Source organism: Anomalospiza imberbis, chromosome Z (assembly GCF_031753505.1).
Source record: "Anomalospiza imberbis isolate Cuckoo-Finch-1a 21T00152 chromosome Z, ASM3175350v1, whole genome shotgun sequence".
Lineage (NCBI taxonomy): Eukaryota > Metazoa > Chordata > Aves > Passeriformes > Viduidae > Anomalospiza > Anomalospiza imberbis.
In genome coordinates, this window is record NC_089721.1 from 73,361,728 (window position 1) to 73,379,487 (window position 17,760).

Here is a 17,760-nt window from a genome sequence, read left to right on the forward strand (position 1 = left end):
AAACTTCAAAGACATTTTACATACCTACTAACCATAACCCAGTCAGACGGCACAGATGACTTATGGGAATTCTTGACTTCTATCAAAAACTGAAATAACAGAAATTGAATGTTACACACCGTGAGAAGTCAGGAAGACTAGAGAATCAGAATCATCGTCTACCCAGAAACTGCAAGCACCAGAGGAAAACCATGTTCAGCCTGAAGAGAAGGAGCAGCCCGGAAGGGAATGTTCTTTTCTCCCCAGAAGAAGCTGGGGTTATGGCATACAGCACCCTTCTGCACCCACAGAACTTTGCTGCAGGTTTGAGTGGGCTCGGGCTCAGACAGGGAGGCACAGGGAAAACCAGCAGCAGTGTCAGGATGCTCAGTGCAGTGAGACCTACACTGACGTGCTTGTTTCACATGATTCATGTCAGTTATCTCTGTAACAATAGCCTGAGGTCCTGCGTGTCAAGAGAGCTGAGGCATTCTCACGTCACAGAATTCAGCTGGAAAACAGATTTCCTGCAGAGATTAGGTTAACACAGAACCCGACCACATTTACAGAAAGCCACAAGAATCGTGTCTGGCAAAACTCCTCCATTGTAGCTAATGAGATTTAGATAGAAATTTCCAAAGGAGCCAGCAGTCATCCCCTAGAACAAACAAGGATAACCATCCTAACACAGAAATAGAGCAAGGACAGCGTGCACTAATTCTTAATTCACCCAAAGCACTTCCAAGGTATTTCTCTGTTGTGAAGAAGCATCTGAATTTTACATCCATCAGAGTGCTACAAGAACACAGGAAGAATATACCACACAGATCTGAGGAATAAAGAGCTCAAATAAATAAATTGCTGTTCTAGTCCTGTGTTCTATTCCTCCAATACAACTGAGTTTCCATCATTTCCATTCCTCTGGCATCTTTCTTTTCCTCACTGACCATATTCTCTGACCCCTCTCTGCTGCCTCTTTTGGTGTCTGTTGAACACTCACACCAGATGTCATGAAATAAGAGCTATCCCCAGCCTCTGCAGCTCCTTTCATCAAGGCACCAGACATATCTCTGTCTGCAGAGGTTTCTGAGCCATGCCCTGCTGCAAAGGCCTCCTCTCTGACATGTGTGCAGTGACTGCTGCCTCTGACGCCACTTTTCAGTCCTTCCTCGGATTCTCTCCTCTCTTTGATCAGTTCCTCTCTTTTCCTTTACTTCACACAGATGGCAGCTATTAACCCAGCTTCCTTGAGAGAAACCTTTCAGATCCTGCTCTTCCCTGCCTCAGACAATACTCAAACACACTTTTCCACTTTTCCCTTGGATTTCAGCCTCTGTGCTCACAGCCCACTCAACTCCTGGGCCACATGTTTCCTGTTCTCAGCTTCACCCTCAACAGGAACATCCAACTTCAGGTATTCATCAAAGGCTGCTGTCTCTAATTCATCCCTTCCCTCATTTTCAGCAGTGTCTATTTGCTCCCTCACGTGTCTTTTGGATCTTTCTCAGCTTCCCAAGTGCCCCACGGGCCAATTCCAGCCCCTTCCCTCCCTGTCCTCACCCACTCCTCTCTTCCGCTCACAACTGTCATTCTGTTTCCTGACTCCTTTCTTTCCCCAGTTTTCTGTTTCAGAGTTTTTCCCAGCTTCCTACTCTCAGTTCCAGAGGACAACGCTGAGCAGTGCTACCTGACTGCTCCTTTCAGTTCCCCCACAAACGTGGCAGGGTCTGCTGTCTCTGTTTTTCACCACAGAACCTCTCAGCTCGCTGGATCACGTCCTGCCCACACTTGTGCAGCATCCACGAGCTAAAGTTCCAGTCCAGAACACCATTTCCGAGAACTGGAACTAAAACAACACTTGTCACTCTTTAATACTGTTCCCTCTTCTCTCCCATCTTTCAAATTACAGTCTGAGTCAGTACTTAGAATTCCTTTCACCATTCTTCAAATTAACCAAATGCTGTGCTTCCTGGTTCTCTGAGAGCATTCCAGCACTTAATAGCCATACAATTAACCTTGGAAGTTTGTGTTTTTATGCAGACAGAAGAGCAAAGCATTACCGAACCGAATTCAACTGCACTAATGTGTTTCTGTTATTTAAGTCACTGAAGTGATTGATTTAACAAATAAAGGAGTCACACGGTAAGAAAACTGCTCTTCAAAGTTGCACAGAAGATTGCAGTCAAATGCCCTCGTGAAGCACCTCACTCAGTGAACAGAGTTCCAGCTAGGTCCCGCTTTTAAGCTATTTTCTAGGCAAGGATGGGTACAGTCATACATAATAAACCCCACAGTACCTCTTGACCCGAAACTGCAACATACTCTGCAGAAGGGTTCTTAATCTGTTTACGAATATCCGGCAGATGCGACTGGATTTTAGAAAGCACATCCTGGATCTCCTCCTTTTTCTTTCGGATGGCAGGGAAGTCCGTCAGGTCCTTGAACAACTGTGTTTTATCTCCAGTCCTATCCATAAGAAATGGATTATTTTTAGGAAAATGAGAGAGATGTACCTCGGTCCTACCAGCTGCATCCTCATTTTGTTATTTTTACTTGTTGGAACATCAGCTTAATTCCCTTCTGAGTACAGATTTTCAGGTCATAGCACAGCCCATTTACTGAAAGCTGCTGTGCACAGGAGCAGAAAGGCACTGTGTACACAGAGCACCCCAACTGCTGACAACACCTGTACTGCAGTGAAATGTGAAACTTCAGGTGATTTCTGCATGCCACGAGCACAGATTTTCAACACATTGAGAATCTGGCCAAATTTGGGCACATTTTTTTAAGGATTGCATGGGAAAATCCCCCCCTCAAGGCCCTCATCAAAGCAAAATGCCACCAGTACTTTCCCAGAGCAGCTTCCTTCTTTTGTCCAGAAAAGATTACCCAGAATACTTTTAAGCACATACAAAACAATGCCCTTTTCTAATTTCAGTGCCAGAAAAAATGACAGAACTCTTCTGGCAGCACTAGCTCAGATCAGTATTGACACCTGAAACAAGCAATGCCATTCAAATGGTTAAAACTGGGAAGCTGAACTAGCAATTGAAAATGCAGCTGTCAACAAAAATAACAAAAAATTTAACTTACCCTAGTAAGTATCAGGCAAACAATAAAAAAGCACTGTGATCAGCCCTAAGTTAATTGCAGTATAACTTTTCATTTTAGAGCCAATACAGAACTCTGCAAGTTAATAATATAATTACCTTGAAAACCAATATGTGGAGAGCGAGTAATTAGCCAACTGAAAGTATTACAACATGGAAGTAATAAAAAATCTAATATTCTACTTACTCCCCTGCCCCTTGGCCTGCAAATGGAGCTACAGCTGGAGCCAGTGGCAAGGCAGGTAGCACAGAGCTGTGCTTTGGCTGTGCACTCCTCTGTCCTTGGGATTACGTAAGTGACAGCGAAGATGCCATTTTGAAGTACAATACTAATTTTTAGAAACGATTTCGTGCTAATTGGACTCGTTTCCATGGGAATGCAAGGCAAAAAAAAAAAAAAAAAAAGAAAAAAAAAAAAAAGAAGATCCCTAGTAGCCAGCAGCTGATTGTGAAGACTGCCACTGCTATGTGATGCCTACAAAAAACTGTAACGCTGACAGGTTCAAAAATACAAACCCCAAAATCTCAATCTCCATGTTTAAAAAAAAACAAAACCTGGAGAAAGGGATACTTTTGAGAACAATTACAGGATTTTATCCACAACTCATAACAAAAGTAATATGATATGCAGTCTGTGCACAAGTGTGTATGTGCATGGATGGATGTGAGTAGAAGCCAAGATTTTGATGAAACAAATGCTTTTGAGTAAAAATAATACCACCACATACATTTGAGATATGTAAGGGCCAGAAAGTAAGTTGGCTTAGTAATTCTGAATAAATGTAAATACAATATACCCATTCTACAGATCATTTATACCTTGTATACTATTCTAGCCATTGTTAGTACAGTGACAGAAGAAAACACCCCATGTTTTGAAACTACCTACACTAAATCTGGTATAATTTAGATTGGTATAATTTAGATACAGTCTGTTTTGGCACAAACTGTCACAGCTATAATTGGGCACCAAGCATCAGCAGAAATCTCATAATCCCACCTTGCCAATGGGCAGAGGAAATCCTTCTGCCCCTCTCAGCTTCTGAATTTATACACCTTGGGTCCACCTCTAAATCAGAAGCAAATAAAATAAAGTTCTAGGCTTTGATTCTTAGATTTATTTTTCAACCTGAGTTTGGAAAAGATAAAACATGTTTTATAAATCAAGTGGATGTTTATTTTTAGTCTGTTCTGAATGTAGAAGTTAAGACTATGCTGCCCCCATACAACAACACACTAAACTTTTTGCCACAACCTCAGCCAAGAATCCAGGGATGACAGTGGAGGCAGCAGTGCTTCAGAACAAACAGTACACAGCAAATTATTTAGAGATATTCTCCAATATAATGCGTATTAATCCAAATTTAGCATCCTCTTCCCCTGTATTTTTTTTCTTCATGGACCAACAATGGACATAATTAAGCCAAAAAAGGGCAGACAGCTTTGATGAATTCTCACAAAAACAGTGGAAGGCATACTGCTGACAGCAGAGCTGCCCCTCTGCTGAATTCTCTCTTTAAAAGGAATAGCTTCTCTTTAAAAAAATAATTGAAAAGCTGCTAAACCAATTAACATAATGCAAAACATATTTTCCTGTAAATTCATCACAAAAAACAGGTGAGAAACTTTCAAAAAATCATTCAGCCTGAGGCAGACACCCTCTAGGCAAAATACTGCCTCACATAGTTTAACATTAAAAAAGGAATGTAAGCCATAGGTAACAACAACCTTTGCTTTAACTAAAAGGAACTGTACCTATATAAATAACGAAATAAAAATACAAAACTGACGTGTACTAAACCAAGAGGCATAATTTGCATAACTAAACACATTTACTCAGAAAGGCTATGAGGCACAGAAGAATCATGTTGTTTTCTGTACTTACTTGGCTGCCTCTTCATTCAGGATCTTTAAATACTGCTTTACTGGGGAGAGAAGGTCTGGGATTTCCAACAGTGCATTTTTTAATAGAGGAGATCTCACATGGGATTGTATGACTGGGACAAAAGCTTGAATTTCCAAGTCCAGGCGAGACAGGGTGCTGACTATCAAGAAGAACTCCTGGGTAGAGCACTGAGAAGGGAAGGAATGTCTGAATCATTACAACCCATTACATGTTCACTAACAGGTTCTTCTGCTGGTTTAAAATGTGACAGAATGCAAATAAAATGTATGGACAGTAACAGAGCTGCACCATCTTGCCCCACTAATTAGGGGGGTTAATTAACCACACCAGTTGCCCCAGTCCTCGTCCTCAGGATTTTGTCAAGAGCTGATGTCCAGTGTTCCTGCTGCTGGGGGCAAATGTGCACACAAAGGCAGGAAAAGGGGCAATAAGGTGCAAACAGCAAAAAAAAAAATCAGGTTGGGAGATGTCAGGAGCACCACACTTTGTCCACATGGCCCTGTGCACCCCAGTGCTGCCCTGGGCAGGGCAGGGCTTGAAAGGCAAGGTCAGGCACAGACAGGGAGAGACTGGGAACAAGAACACAGGCAGGAGAAGAAAAGCCACAGGAAAAGGGAAACCCAGCGCCCTGTATGAAGTGCTTGTAGCTATTGACAGCTTGGGCTCTGACAGCCCTGCCCGAGCAGGGACAGGGGACACACCAGCCCGCTCCTCATCCTCTCCTCAGCACATGGGGAGACTCTCCCAGCTCGTCCAGGCACCCATCCAGGGCAGTCTATGTCTTCCCCTTCTCCATGTTATAGGTAAAAATTGACCCAGCCAAATTAAAAAGAAGAAAAACCAATTTTTATTATAAAGATCAAATTTTATCTGCGCCAGCCACAAAGAAAAGGACAGTGCCGAGATTGGCGCTGGGTGAGACACAGGTCCGACCGCTCTAGCAGAGGGTCTCCTATGCTTCACGCCATCCGTCCTGCCCGAGCAGTTTTTATACAGTTTATTTTGCTCGAGGCCGGGATTTCGGCAATCAGCCTTTTCTTTCCATTCAAAGTCCCACGTATTCATAAAGTCTCTTTTCTCTGCGCCGGGTTGAACAACCCGCGGTCCCAGAAGCGTTGTACATCGGTGATGGAATTACGGGAGCCTGGCATTTAGATGCATCCCCCGGGGGTTCCGGAGATCCCAATCTCGGGATGATCTTCATTTGGGAGTTCCTAGATCAACCCAGAGGAGCCTCATTTGTAACACTCACAGAGCTGGAGCACGCTGCCTCCTGCAAGCAGCTCCTCGCCGTTAGGTGTATATGGGATAATTCGTGCAGACTAAAATTGTCATATGTATTTTATACATGTATTGGTAAGAAACACTCTTTTAAAAGATTTTTAAGCGCACAAGTCGGGTGTCGGGGATTGCCTCAGTGTGGAAACCACCTGGAGAAGAGGAGGGAGAACCTCATTTACCAATGAATGAACGTGGCCAGCCCGGAGATGGGTCGTTCCCCAAGGTGATCCCAGGAACGATGAATATCTGATAAATATCTGGGACTGAGATAGCCGGAGCCACCGGAGATACATCTCGGGGAGATACATCTCAATACCGGATTCGGGAACGATCATGGGTGCTCATCACTCCCTGGACATGGTTTTGTTCAGCTCACATGGTTTTGTTCAGCTCGTCGCAGAGAAAGAACTCCACAGGAATACATGCAGTCCTGAAAGGAAGAAAAGGGACTCTGCCTTGGGCAGGAAAAATCGTATAAAAACCGCTCAGGCAGACAGGGGTGTGAACACAGGGGACCCTCTGCTGAAGCGGTCAGACCTGTGTCTCACCCAGCGTTTTGATTGGATTGTGGCTGTATTTTTTTTGTCTCCAAATTTATACTTTGATCATTTAATAAATTTTATTTAATTAATAAATTGTAGCATTCATTTATAACATCACCAAAAGCACCAGCTTTAAAAGAGAATCTCCTCTGCCTCTCTGAACCACCTGTGGTGTGCTCCAAGCACTTTGCTCTTGGGTTCTGGATGCTCCCCAGTGCCAGCACAGTTTGTCACCTTTAGCTGCTCTTCAGGAAGGGATTTCTGGGCAGCCCCCACCCCTCCTGCACACTGCCCCAGCTGCCCCAGGCACCCAGCAAGAGGCAGTGCCGGCCCTGCAGTGCTCCCTGCAGCACTGGGTTTGCACTTGTGCTGCACCTCAGCTGCACAGCACAGGCACACCCAGTCCTGTGCACACCCAGGGCTGCCAAACCTCGCTGAATCCGGTCGCTCTCCCAGGACATCCCCGTCTCAGAGAGTTTGAAAAAGGTTGTCCATAAATAATTATGCTGGTATTTTTTTGTATTTTACTGATCTGTAGAAACATTCCTCCTTTAGCCTTCTGAAATTCTATCAGTCCACGGAAAACACTCACAGAAAACCTGTTTATTTTCCTCACCTGAGGATGCAAGGAAGGCAGTAGGATATATAATATTCTTTGACTGCCATATCCTGCTGTTCCAACTTTTTTTTTTCCTCTTCTACCACAGCAATCTATAATTTCATTTCTGGACAGGACTATATGGTGACCAGTACAACACTGCTCACAGAAGAGGCAGTGAATCACTATTTCATAGAACACATCTACATTTTTATTTTGTCATCCTTTGTCTCTTAATTTCTTCCCAAAAATATTTTTTTCTTTCTCTTCCTTCCCACACTCAAATGCAAGAACTAAGGCAATTCTCTCATTTATTATACTGCAGTTATTCCCAAGGAATGTCTGTACCCAAAGAGAATCAAGTATTAGCCAAAATACAATTTAACCATGGTTAGGAATTCAGGAGGGCCACAGACACTGCACCCCGAATGTTCCTGGAAAACCTAAGCTCATCTATTTTACAGAGCCACAGAGTTCTGTGGGACAGAGGATACCCATTAGTAGGTTTCCCTGCAAATACTCCAGTTATTCTGTGTTCTTTTCTTTTCTTTTCTCAGGCCCATATATCCCAAGATACTGTGCACTTACCACTAACCCATAATGCCACAACAATCATCATGTAAAAGTGTTACCAGACAGCACAATTTTCCTTTCCATCGAATTAATCCAAATATCTCTAGTTTTACTCTTTTGTATTACACCACCTGCACTGTTTCTTTGCTGTTAACACCCTTCAAATCCCTCTAAGCCTTCTGTTCCCCTTTAATCATCAATTTAACTAAAAAAAAAAAAAAAAAGGAAAAAAAAAGGTATTTTAGTGTTTCTCCATAAACAACCCATTATTCTGCCTCATAAAAACTCTGTGTTTCCTCTGCACTTGCTGCAATTTATCATCATCTTTCTGATAATCTGGGACTTACTGCTTCTATCTTACAACAAAATTAAACAAAATAATAAAGGAGTAAATATGTCAACAGTGTTTGAAGTCAAAGCACAGAGGAAAGGCCTGAAACTGTAAACAAATAACAAATCCCAGCTCGGACTCCAAGTCAAATAAAACACTTTCTGACTGATTGCATCACCATCACCATCCACACCCATGAGGATGAGGGATAAAATCCTGCCAGGCTTCTCCTGAGTGTGCCCAGGAGGCAGCAGGGTGATCCACAGGACAGGAGAATGAGCAAATGTGCACACCCAGAAATGCATCAGCTCCACAGGGGAGCTCATCAGCGTGGGGAGGTTAATTGTTCTTTTTTTTAAGGAAGGAAATAGAGGCCCCTGATCAGACTAGCCGTGTGGGAAAGGAGATGTTGGTGGGCACAGGTGAGAACACCTGGCTGAGGTGTTGGCTGTGGAAACCCAGGGCACTGGGAATATTTCTCTGTCTGCTCTGGGGTGTCCTGAGCCCCAGGGGAGCACTGACTTTGACCCTCATTCATGGAGAAAACTTCCAAAGCCTCAAGGTAAAGCAGAAACCACAAAAGTGTGAAATAGACTGTAGAGATTGCAGAGAGTAGTGCAGTGTGTCACATGGGTGAGAAATTCAGGTTTTAGGATTTTTAGTGTGTTATAGATGGGTACAAGATGGAGGATACAGGGTGTTGTCTTGAGTTCCCTTCTTCTTCTTCCTGAGTTTGGGTGGTATCTTGTAACTGGGCAGAAAAATCCGCATTGCGGGTCTTTAGGGGTCAGTTATTGGGTCAGAAAGGAAAATAATTTAGGTGTCACTTCTTAATTGGGTAGCTCAGTTTTTGATTAGACTTAAAAAGCCTAGTAACAAGAGATTGTTGGCCATTTTTGTGCTGCTTTTCCTGCACGCAGAGTCTGGTGCAGACAGCGTGCTGAGGTTTTGATAAGATAACAATAAACAGAAGCTGCAGACAGAAAAAGTCCTGTGCATCTCTCGTTCCTGGCACAGAACTGCTCCAGGAGGGTCTCCTCTGCCAGGGGGTTGCCCAACTTGGGGCCCACAAACTCACAGTTTGCAACAAGGCTGGTGAGGCTGCTGAAGCTCAGGCTTCACTAAGAGGAGAGAGATGCATTTCAGGGCACCTAAAACAACTCCTGAAGTTATGAGGCTTCTCAGAAGATGGTTAATAAGCACTCCTAAGTTCCTCACAGCAACTCTGATGGCCTAGAGGACACTGTAAGAGTCACCTGATGAGTTAAAACCCGTTTGATTCTGTGACTACAGACCTTTGGAGAGAGGGAAATTCTCCGTGCTTTACTGCAAACAGCCTTGTTAAACAGCGTCCCCAAGAATGGGGTGAATTTGTGCTTATTCAGTGTTCTGCTCCCCCTCGCTCCATGTTAGTAACTCTTCAGGACTTTGAATGTAAAATTTAATGTCTCCACTTTAGAAATTATTTACTAAGCAAACAGATACCTTGGAACAGACACATTCAAGTAACTCTGAAAATCTGGGCTCCATTACAGTGGGACTGATTCCATTCAAATCCTAGGTAACCCCACAAAGATACACACTGTGTTATAAATTAGAGGCTTTTAAAATCCAGCAAGAATCGTTTACATAAAGCAGGATTAACAGTCTTGCATTCACAGAAGATTCTCACAAGCTGATCCAACACTATTTTTGAACTCTGCTTTTGAGGTGACACCAGTGATAGCCATAAGTTCTCTGGCACTGGAGAAATAACCTCAGAGTTGACAGTGATGCCAAACAATAGTTTCAACCAGAAGTTTATCAAACTGTCCTGAAAATGGATGCAGGGAATATCACAGAGATCTAACATCCTCTCAGCAACACTGACAGCAATTCAGCCCTGTTTGCATTGCTGAAATTGCTTCCAGCAGAGACCCAGAGCCAACAGCCACCAACCACTTTTAATTCCAAGTTAAAAGCATTTCAAATTAAAAGAAAATATGGGTGTCTAAATGCAATATACCTTTATCACTCCTTTCAAATTGTAATTCTCACCTTTATCTGTTTGGCAGACTTTGGTTTGGGAGAAATGAGGTATTTAATTTTAAGATTATTAAGTCCCCTTGTTATGACTTTATATTAATCAGCTTAACGGGGAACAGTTTGCTCAAATCAGCATTTAGCATTAGCAAACCTAAAAATATCTGTGATGCAGACTCTTTAAAAGATTAAAAGTGTAGTATAAGCAAGATGTGCATGGTATTACCATAGCAGGAAAAAAAAAAAAAAAGTAAAAAATACAAGGTATAGGTAAGCTGAAGTCAAAGTACTATCATATGGGGAAAGTGTATTTAAAATGTAATTACTATTCTACACAAATAGTAACTGATTTCTTGGGCATATGTAACAGGTATTCATTTCACACAAGAAAAAACAAACCAAAAAGCCAAACCATAACATTTTTCTCTGAATCTTCTGAAACTCACACCCTCTTCAATGGAATATCAAATGTCCCTTCCAGGGAAGAGTGTGTTTTCAGCACCACTGAACGACTTTAACACTTGGCACCCAGCTGAGCTGCACCCTCGTCCTCTGAGGAGCCTGTGTCCCAGAAATGGTGAAATATTCACTGGAAAGGGGAAGGCAAATCCCTGGGGGAGGCTGTGGGCAGGCAGGCAGCACACACCCCCTGCAGCACCTGCCTGCTCTGTTCTGCTCAGGTGAGCAGCCTGACAGGGGCAGGAAACCTTCAGAGCCTGATCCAGAACTGAACAGGTTTTCCCAGGGGCAGAACAAACTGAAAGGATGCTTTACTACACGTGGTGGTAAGGTTTGATTATTGCTCTCCCTCCCTAGGTAAACAGCTCCCCTTTAATCTCTTTTGTACATCTAATGGCCAATTGTTATGATAATTCCTTTGGTGACCCGTGCTTTAGTAAAAAAATAATGTTTATTGAGTCAAGGGTACAAATAAGATAAACACTTATGGGTTGAGCCTGTGTAAATATTTATCTTCTGAAACACACTGAAAATACAGGCATGAAAACAGCAAGAATCATCAGGTTGGCCCTGTAGGACACATTTCTAAAAGTACAAATGGCAAGTTTACTCTGTACTGGCTGTAAAACCTGCTCAAACATCGGTCACTGACCCTCTTTTGCCACACTCCAAGGCAAGGCTGAACAGTCTCCACTTTAAAAGAGGCAAAAAAAGTAGGGTCCTGCCATTTGTATTTCCCACTGATGGCAGAAGGAAATGCCTGTGGTGCAAATTGTGCTGGGTGATTTGGTGATTCTCCTCCAAGCAGCACGTCTGCCACCAAGGCCTGATTCTGCACCAGCTCCAGTCACCACTGAGACAAAACTCAGTAAAATTCCCTATCTCCCAGATTGCTTTGCAGCCAGCCTCTGAGTGCTGCCCATCTGCAGCCACCCTTCTTCTCCCACAGAGAGGAGTGAGGCCCCTCTGCAGTGGGGAGCATTTCTGCCTGGCGAGGGGTCGAGTGCTGGACCTGCACAAACTGAGAACACCAACCAGTCCTTGTGGAGTAATTCCTCTCTCCATGGCAACTGCAATATTGCTTTTGCCTCCTTAACCACTCCCTCAGTCCTTTCCAAGGCCAGTACAAAATCACAGCTGAACTGTGACCCCCCAAGGTAGCACCTAATTCCCACTGTCAAGATACTGTTCTAATTCCAGAGTGGTTATACCTGGGGTAAATCAGATACAGGTCTTGGTGGTTTGAGGGAATGGGAACTCGTGAAGGGCCAGGTTAACAATTCCCTGCTTGAACTACGCTATCAGATACGACTTATTAGCAGGCTTTAAAAAACAAAACAAAACAAAACAAAACAAAACAAAACAAAACAAAACAAAACAAAACAAAAAACAAAACGGAGTAATTCAGACCAGGAAAACAAACAGTGATGTCCTTGACCACAAGGGTTCCCATCAGGATGCTTTGCCTTGCAGACCATTGTGCTGCCTTCATTTCCTTCTGTCTTCTCCAGAGGTTACTGGTGCACAGGGCTTTGCACAACACAATTTCTGCAGAGGCTGACCTGAATGTAAAAAACATTCCAAAGACTGTTTAAAATGACTGAGACACCCCAGCCATCTCTGTACACTTCAGAGTCTCCTTGCACAGCACACCTCCTCAAAAAATGCCTTCACTGAAGTATGAAGGGCCTGGAGGATGAAATGCTTGTCACATTCACCTATTTTTCCTGCAGCTGACACTGAACTAACAAGCACATTCCTTCAGTGAAGCCATCACAGTGTTCCACTAGGAGTCTCAGATCCCTTAGGGGAATGAAATGGCACTGAACCTCACTTTGAACATGTGGGAGATGGATATTAACAGAGCTGGAAGGGGCTCTGTGGCAGGAACTGAAATGGCAGCATTCACTGTGGGGAGGGAACTCAGAATAATCCATGAATCCCAGTCACTTCATGCTCTTGATTATGTATCTGCTTTGCTGGGACCTCTCTTCAGGCTCCATACCCGCCATCTGTGCTTCAGAATCAGCTTCCCAGAGTTTGATTTTGATTCGTTATTGGAAACAGACCATGTGTCTCAGGGACACTGCCATCTCCTCAAAGTCCTACATGTCCTCAGGGATTACTCAGTGCTTCAGGTCCTCTCCAGAGTCTCTGCACAACTTTTACCAGGGCTTTTACCAGGGGAAGCAAATCCATCACACCAGAAGTGTGTGCTTAGAGCTTTCCCCCCTCGTTTACCCTTTTTAGGGAGTCTGCTGGAGCATTTCTCCTCTCTTGCAGCTTCTTTCCAACATCTGACTCACTAAACAACATCTTCATGCTGCAGTGGCTGCTGGTCACACAAGCTGCATTGTCACCTCGTCTCAAAAACCACACAAAAATCCAGGGTCTCTGCATGGCTCCACCTAAAAGTGAGCCTAAAGCTGGGAAAGGCAAGCAGCTCTACAGCAGGGAGGGACATCTGAAGAAATAAGTGCACAGAGAAAATAAAGCAAAGCCAAACAAACCAAAGGAAAAACCCCTCAGGGCAGCAGCAGAGCGGTGCCAGCATATTGTGAAATGCAGATATATTCCTAGAAACAGTACTGTGTATGAAACCTGAAATGAGTTAAACCATTAAAAAGCGAATTATCTAATTCCTGGGCAGTTGTTTGGACAAAGAAACCCAATAGTTTTATCATGTGAATATGGTACACTTTAGAGGATGGGCAAAGTGGTGCACACTTCCTCTTTTCACAACCCTCCTTATGGCTGGGCCTATCCATTCCCTGAAACACACAAGCCCTTCCAAGAGCCAAACACTGCAGGGCTTTAAAAATTGTACAATAACTGGGTTTCAGATTTTTCAGAGACAGGAAACCGTGATGCTGTACCATCCAAAATATTTCAACTTTGCTCTCACCCTACCCATCTATTCCTTTGTCTAAAAAAATCCTGTCAAAACCTCCAAGTAGAGCAGTGAAATAAAAGAACATGAAGTACTCCACAGGTGCCACTGGCACATTAATCTGCTTCAACTAAGAATTGTCAGTGCCTCATCTCTCATAAGTGGTTCTTATTAAAATGTGGACCTGAGGTCCAAACTGGAGAATTCATAAGCAAACCAACATTCATTAGCAGCAGCCAAGTGGTTCCACTTGCACGTGTGATTTTAGATAAGCATGTGGAATGCAAAGCTTTGGTTTAAAGGCAAACACTCTTCACGGCAAAAGGGCCTATTGCACCATCCCACCTCCCTGAATCCAGACACTGAATCGGGAGCACTGGGCATGTTTGCCTCTTACCACTAGCAGTCCAAAGCATGTGCTTTAGAACCCTACCCAGACATTTCTTCTATCAGCTTACCACTGAGCACAGAGCAAGATTTCACCACATCTGATTTCTATAAACCCACAGCCCTTTAAGATGCCAGCCTCAGTCCTGCTAAGTAGAAAGCATTTTAAAAGAAGCATGCAAAACCAAAGGAAGTACACTAACACAGAATGATGCTGTTTAGAAAACAATAAATTAGTGTAATGATGGGTGTACCTTCTTGTGGAAAACACTGCAGAGGCCTCTCTCCAAATCTGGCAGCTTACAAAGAAGATTTTGAATCTGACCAAACACGCTGGATTCTGACAGCAGAATTTCAGACACAGCATCAAGCCGGGCATTTATTTCACTGCAAAAGAAGAAGATCAATAATTAAAACTTGTGTTTCTCTGAGGGGAAGGGGGAGGCAGTGAACCCATTCCTTTGGTTTGTTTTGGGTTGATTTTAGTCTTTGACTAATGCCACATCCTCAGGAGTAGGCCAGTAGAAGAACTGAGGAATGCAGAGAATCTTGGGATTTCGTTCCAAACGCAAGCCAGATCCTGGACATGAGCTCACTCTCCCCTGTCTGTGCTCACAAGACACACTTCAGTGCCCAGTTCTGCACGTGCTCCTGGTGCTAGTGACACTGAACCCTGAGGATTCCACCCCAACTGTACAGACAAGTGCCTGGAGGACGGGCAGAGGGTTTGGAGCTCACACCTGCACCCCAGGTACCACACTGTACCCCAGCAGGTTGTAGACACCCGTCACCATTTTGTCCCCCTGTCTGATCCTGACCAGTGATTGGTAATTGCCTGGATCAGCACTGTGTTGCTCTTTCTACCTTTTTTTTTTTTCGCTAAAACCTGTAACATTTATCTCCCCATTTCAGGACTGAAGTCATGGAAACATCCTCCTGAAGTGCGGAAACAATTTTTTTAATGAGAAGAGGTGATTCCATAGCACTTGGCAGGTTCCTTACAATCATTTCCTTAAAAGCAAAGGGCTGCAGAAATGGACAAGTACCACCAAGTTTCACCCAAGTTTTTACAGAGTCCCCTCTCTATCCTTCCAGCATGTCCATGGACTGGCTGCAGATTGCAGAGGTAACTCCACTTCTGCTTTCCAACCAAACTGCCTTCCTGCTGCCTCCCAGGGAAGTACTGAGAGTGGGGGTCAGTGGGTGTATCCAAAGCCCATCCACCCAGGCAGTTCAAGGAGAAATCAGTCACTCCACATCCCAGACAAGTGTGTGCAAAAGCAGCCCACATTCTCAGGGACCAGCGAGATGCTCAGAGCTCAGCCAGCACAGAGGGGTGGGAACTAAGGATGTAATCCAAATTTAAGATTTTTGGAAGATTGCCTGCCTAGCCCGTGGCTTCTACTGCAGAGGTTTCAGGCCAGTTGCCAGTGTGGCTGCTCATAAATAGTGTCCTTGAGGAAATCAAGCAAATTGGGCACCTCCACAGGCTGCAGACATTACAACAGTCCAGCAGTCAGAGGCCTCTGGCCCTGAAGACAGCTGAATCTAAGAGTCCTCAAAACTTTATTGCACTTCATGTGAAAGGGGAAATCATGGGTGTGCTCTCAGCCAAACACAAATCTAACAGCATTCACGTGCCAGGACTGTTTCAGTGTCACACTTCTTTATGCCACAGTAATACCAGCTCCTCACCTGCCACACACAACACCCTGATCCCCAGAGCAGCCGAGCTGGGAGCACAGGATGGCCGTGCCCACCTGGGGCAGGTGCAGCTGCCACACCAGCAGGGACAGGCTCTGCTGCTGGTCCCACTGCCATCCCTGGAGGGGACAGGCTCTGTGACAGCACCAGAGCACTCCCCACACCCCACTCCCCAAGGCTGAGGAGAACGGGAAGGTCAGACCTGGCAGGCACTGCTTGAGCAGCCCTGCTGCAGGTCACAAGGACGCCTCATGCACTGCTCCAGCAATGCCAACACACACATTTTTAAAATCCCCCCCACTCCTGTGGGCAGCCAGGCACCTTGGAAGCAGGTCCCACTGACAGCAGGGTCACAGGGTGGAACCTGAGCAGGGTGGCAGAGCCACAGAACACCCCGAGCACACAGCTCCAACACCAGCCAACAGCTGCAGTGCCGTCCTGAGGGGTCAGGGTCACCACCCACAATCCCATTTTCATGGAGAATTACTGACAGTTGCTGTACCTGAAACCCTGGAACACTTCTCCTCCACATGAGGAGAACTGTTAAGTTATACACATATGTACCTTCAAGAAGATAAAAACCTTTATTTTTCATTACTAAAAAGCACTGTAAGCAGAAGAACTCTTGTTACTTAATTTAAACAGAACTATTACTATGTGGCCAACTGGAAACAGTATGTAAAAGAGCTGCAGATATTTGAAAAACTCCTCTCTCCAAAGCTTAATCTGCACTTTAATCATCCTCACATATGGCTGTGTTACTGGAGCTCCAGTAATCTAAAACTAAGCATCCATACAGTTTCCCTGCTTTAATCCCACAAATAAGAAAGGGCCAGGAAAATGGCATTCAGTACCAACTGACCCATTTTTTTCCACCTGTAAATAAAACCGAGTGGGATTCCTGCTTCAAAATTCAGAAAGTACAGCAAAGAATTGTCTAAAACACCATATACCCATCAGGAAGGAAGGACTGGGGTGAGATACCATAAAAACAGATTATGTATTTCAAAGTATGCTTTTAAACATTGAATTTTTAGATATTTAATATACAAATATTTAAATTAACAATCATTTTATTGAGTGCCAATGTATAAATATATGTATTACACTGATCAGTTGCTAAGCCATCTCTGAAGGAATTTGTTCTGCTCTGTGCAGTTTGGGGCTGCCAATCTCTGCATGGTCTGGAAAAGAATTCCAGCACCAGAAAACCTGGATCTAACATTATGCAAAGAAACTCAACAGCCAGCTAAACTGGCTACTGCTTCATGCTGCATTTAGGTGCAATATTAGCCTGTTCTTTCTCATCTGTATAAACCATGACAGCAATCTGAGCTTTATCCAATTTTCCAAGCAATCTTCTGTGGAATAATGTAACATAATTCAGTTGACTAAAAGCAGTACTCTTACTTCTGCCATACCCTCCCATCTAAGAATAGCATCATTAATACAATACTAAAATCACTTTTCAGTGTATTTAAACATAACAAAATCTAACTGCAGAATTGTTATTGCAGTCACTTAAAAGAACTACTTGAAGTGAAATAATGAGATACTCCCCTGCATTATTGTGCTGCCAAATAGTGAACAATACAGAAAATTAGAAAACGCGAAGAAAATGTTTGAATCCCGAACTAAAAATTATTTTGACAAAGCAGAAGGCTGCAGACACGAAAGCACTGCACTGAATTAACATCTGAGCAGCCTAAACAGGATTGCTGGTTGCTGGTGTGGCAACAGAGATCTGCTGGTCTCTCCTGCAGCAAAAAAACCCAACATTTTTAGATGTGATGAAATATCTTTACATTCAAAGCAGAGTGAAATTGATAATGTATCTGCTATATAAGAAATAAGGACATTTTCATTCATGTAAGGTATTATTTAAATACAAGGTAAATAAATATAAATTTATCAGAAATCTCTTAACTTATGCTAAATGCACACAGTATGGATTTATTCATCATGCTAAGGATACAAC

At 43.6% G+C, this 17,760-nt stretch overlaps 1 protein-coding gene across 2 annotated transcripts in view; it reads right to left on the minus strand.

The window, feature by feature from the left end:
- Positions 1 to 17,760, minus strand: part of MSH3 (mutS homolog 3) — a 91,870-nt gene that overhangs the window by 27,035 nt on the left and 47,075 nt on the right. For both annotated transcript variants that reach the window (XM_068176658.1, XM_068176657.1), the window contains exons 13-16: positions 14,333 to 14,465; positions 4,975 to 5,162; positions 2,277 to 2,445; positions 25 to 89 (exon numbers count right to left, since the gene is read on the minus strand). In XM_068176658.1, coding sequence (XP_068032759.1) covers positions 25 to 89; positions 2,277 to 2,445; positions 4,975 to 5,162; positions 14,333 to 14,465 — 555 coding nt within the window. The remainder of the gene's footprint in view (positions 1 to 24; positions 90 to 2,276; positions 2,446 to 4,974; positions 5,163 to 14,332; positions 14,466 to 17,760) is intronic.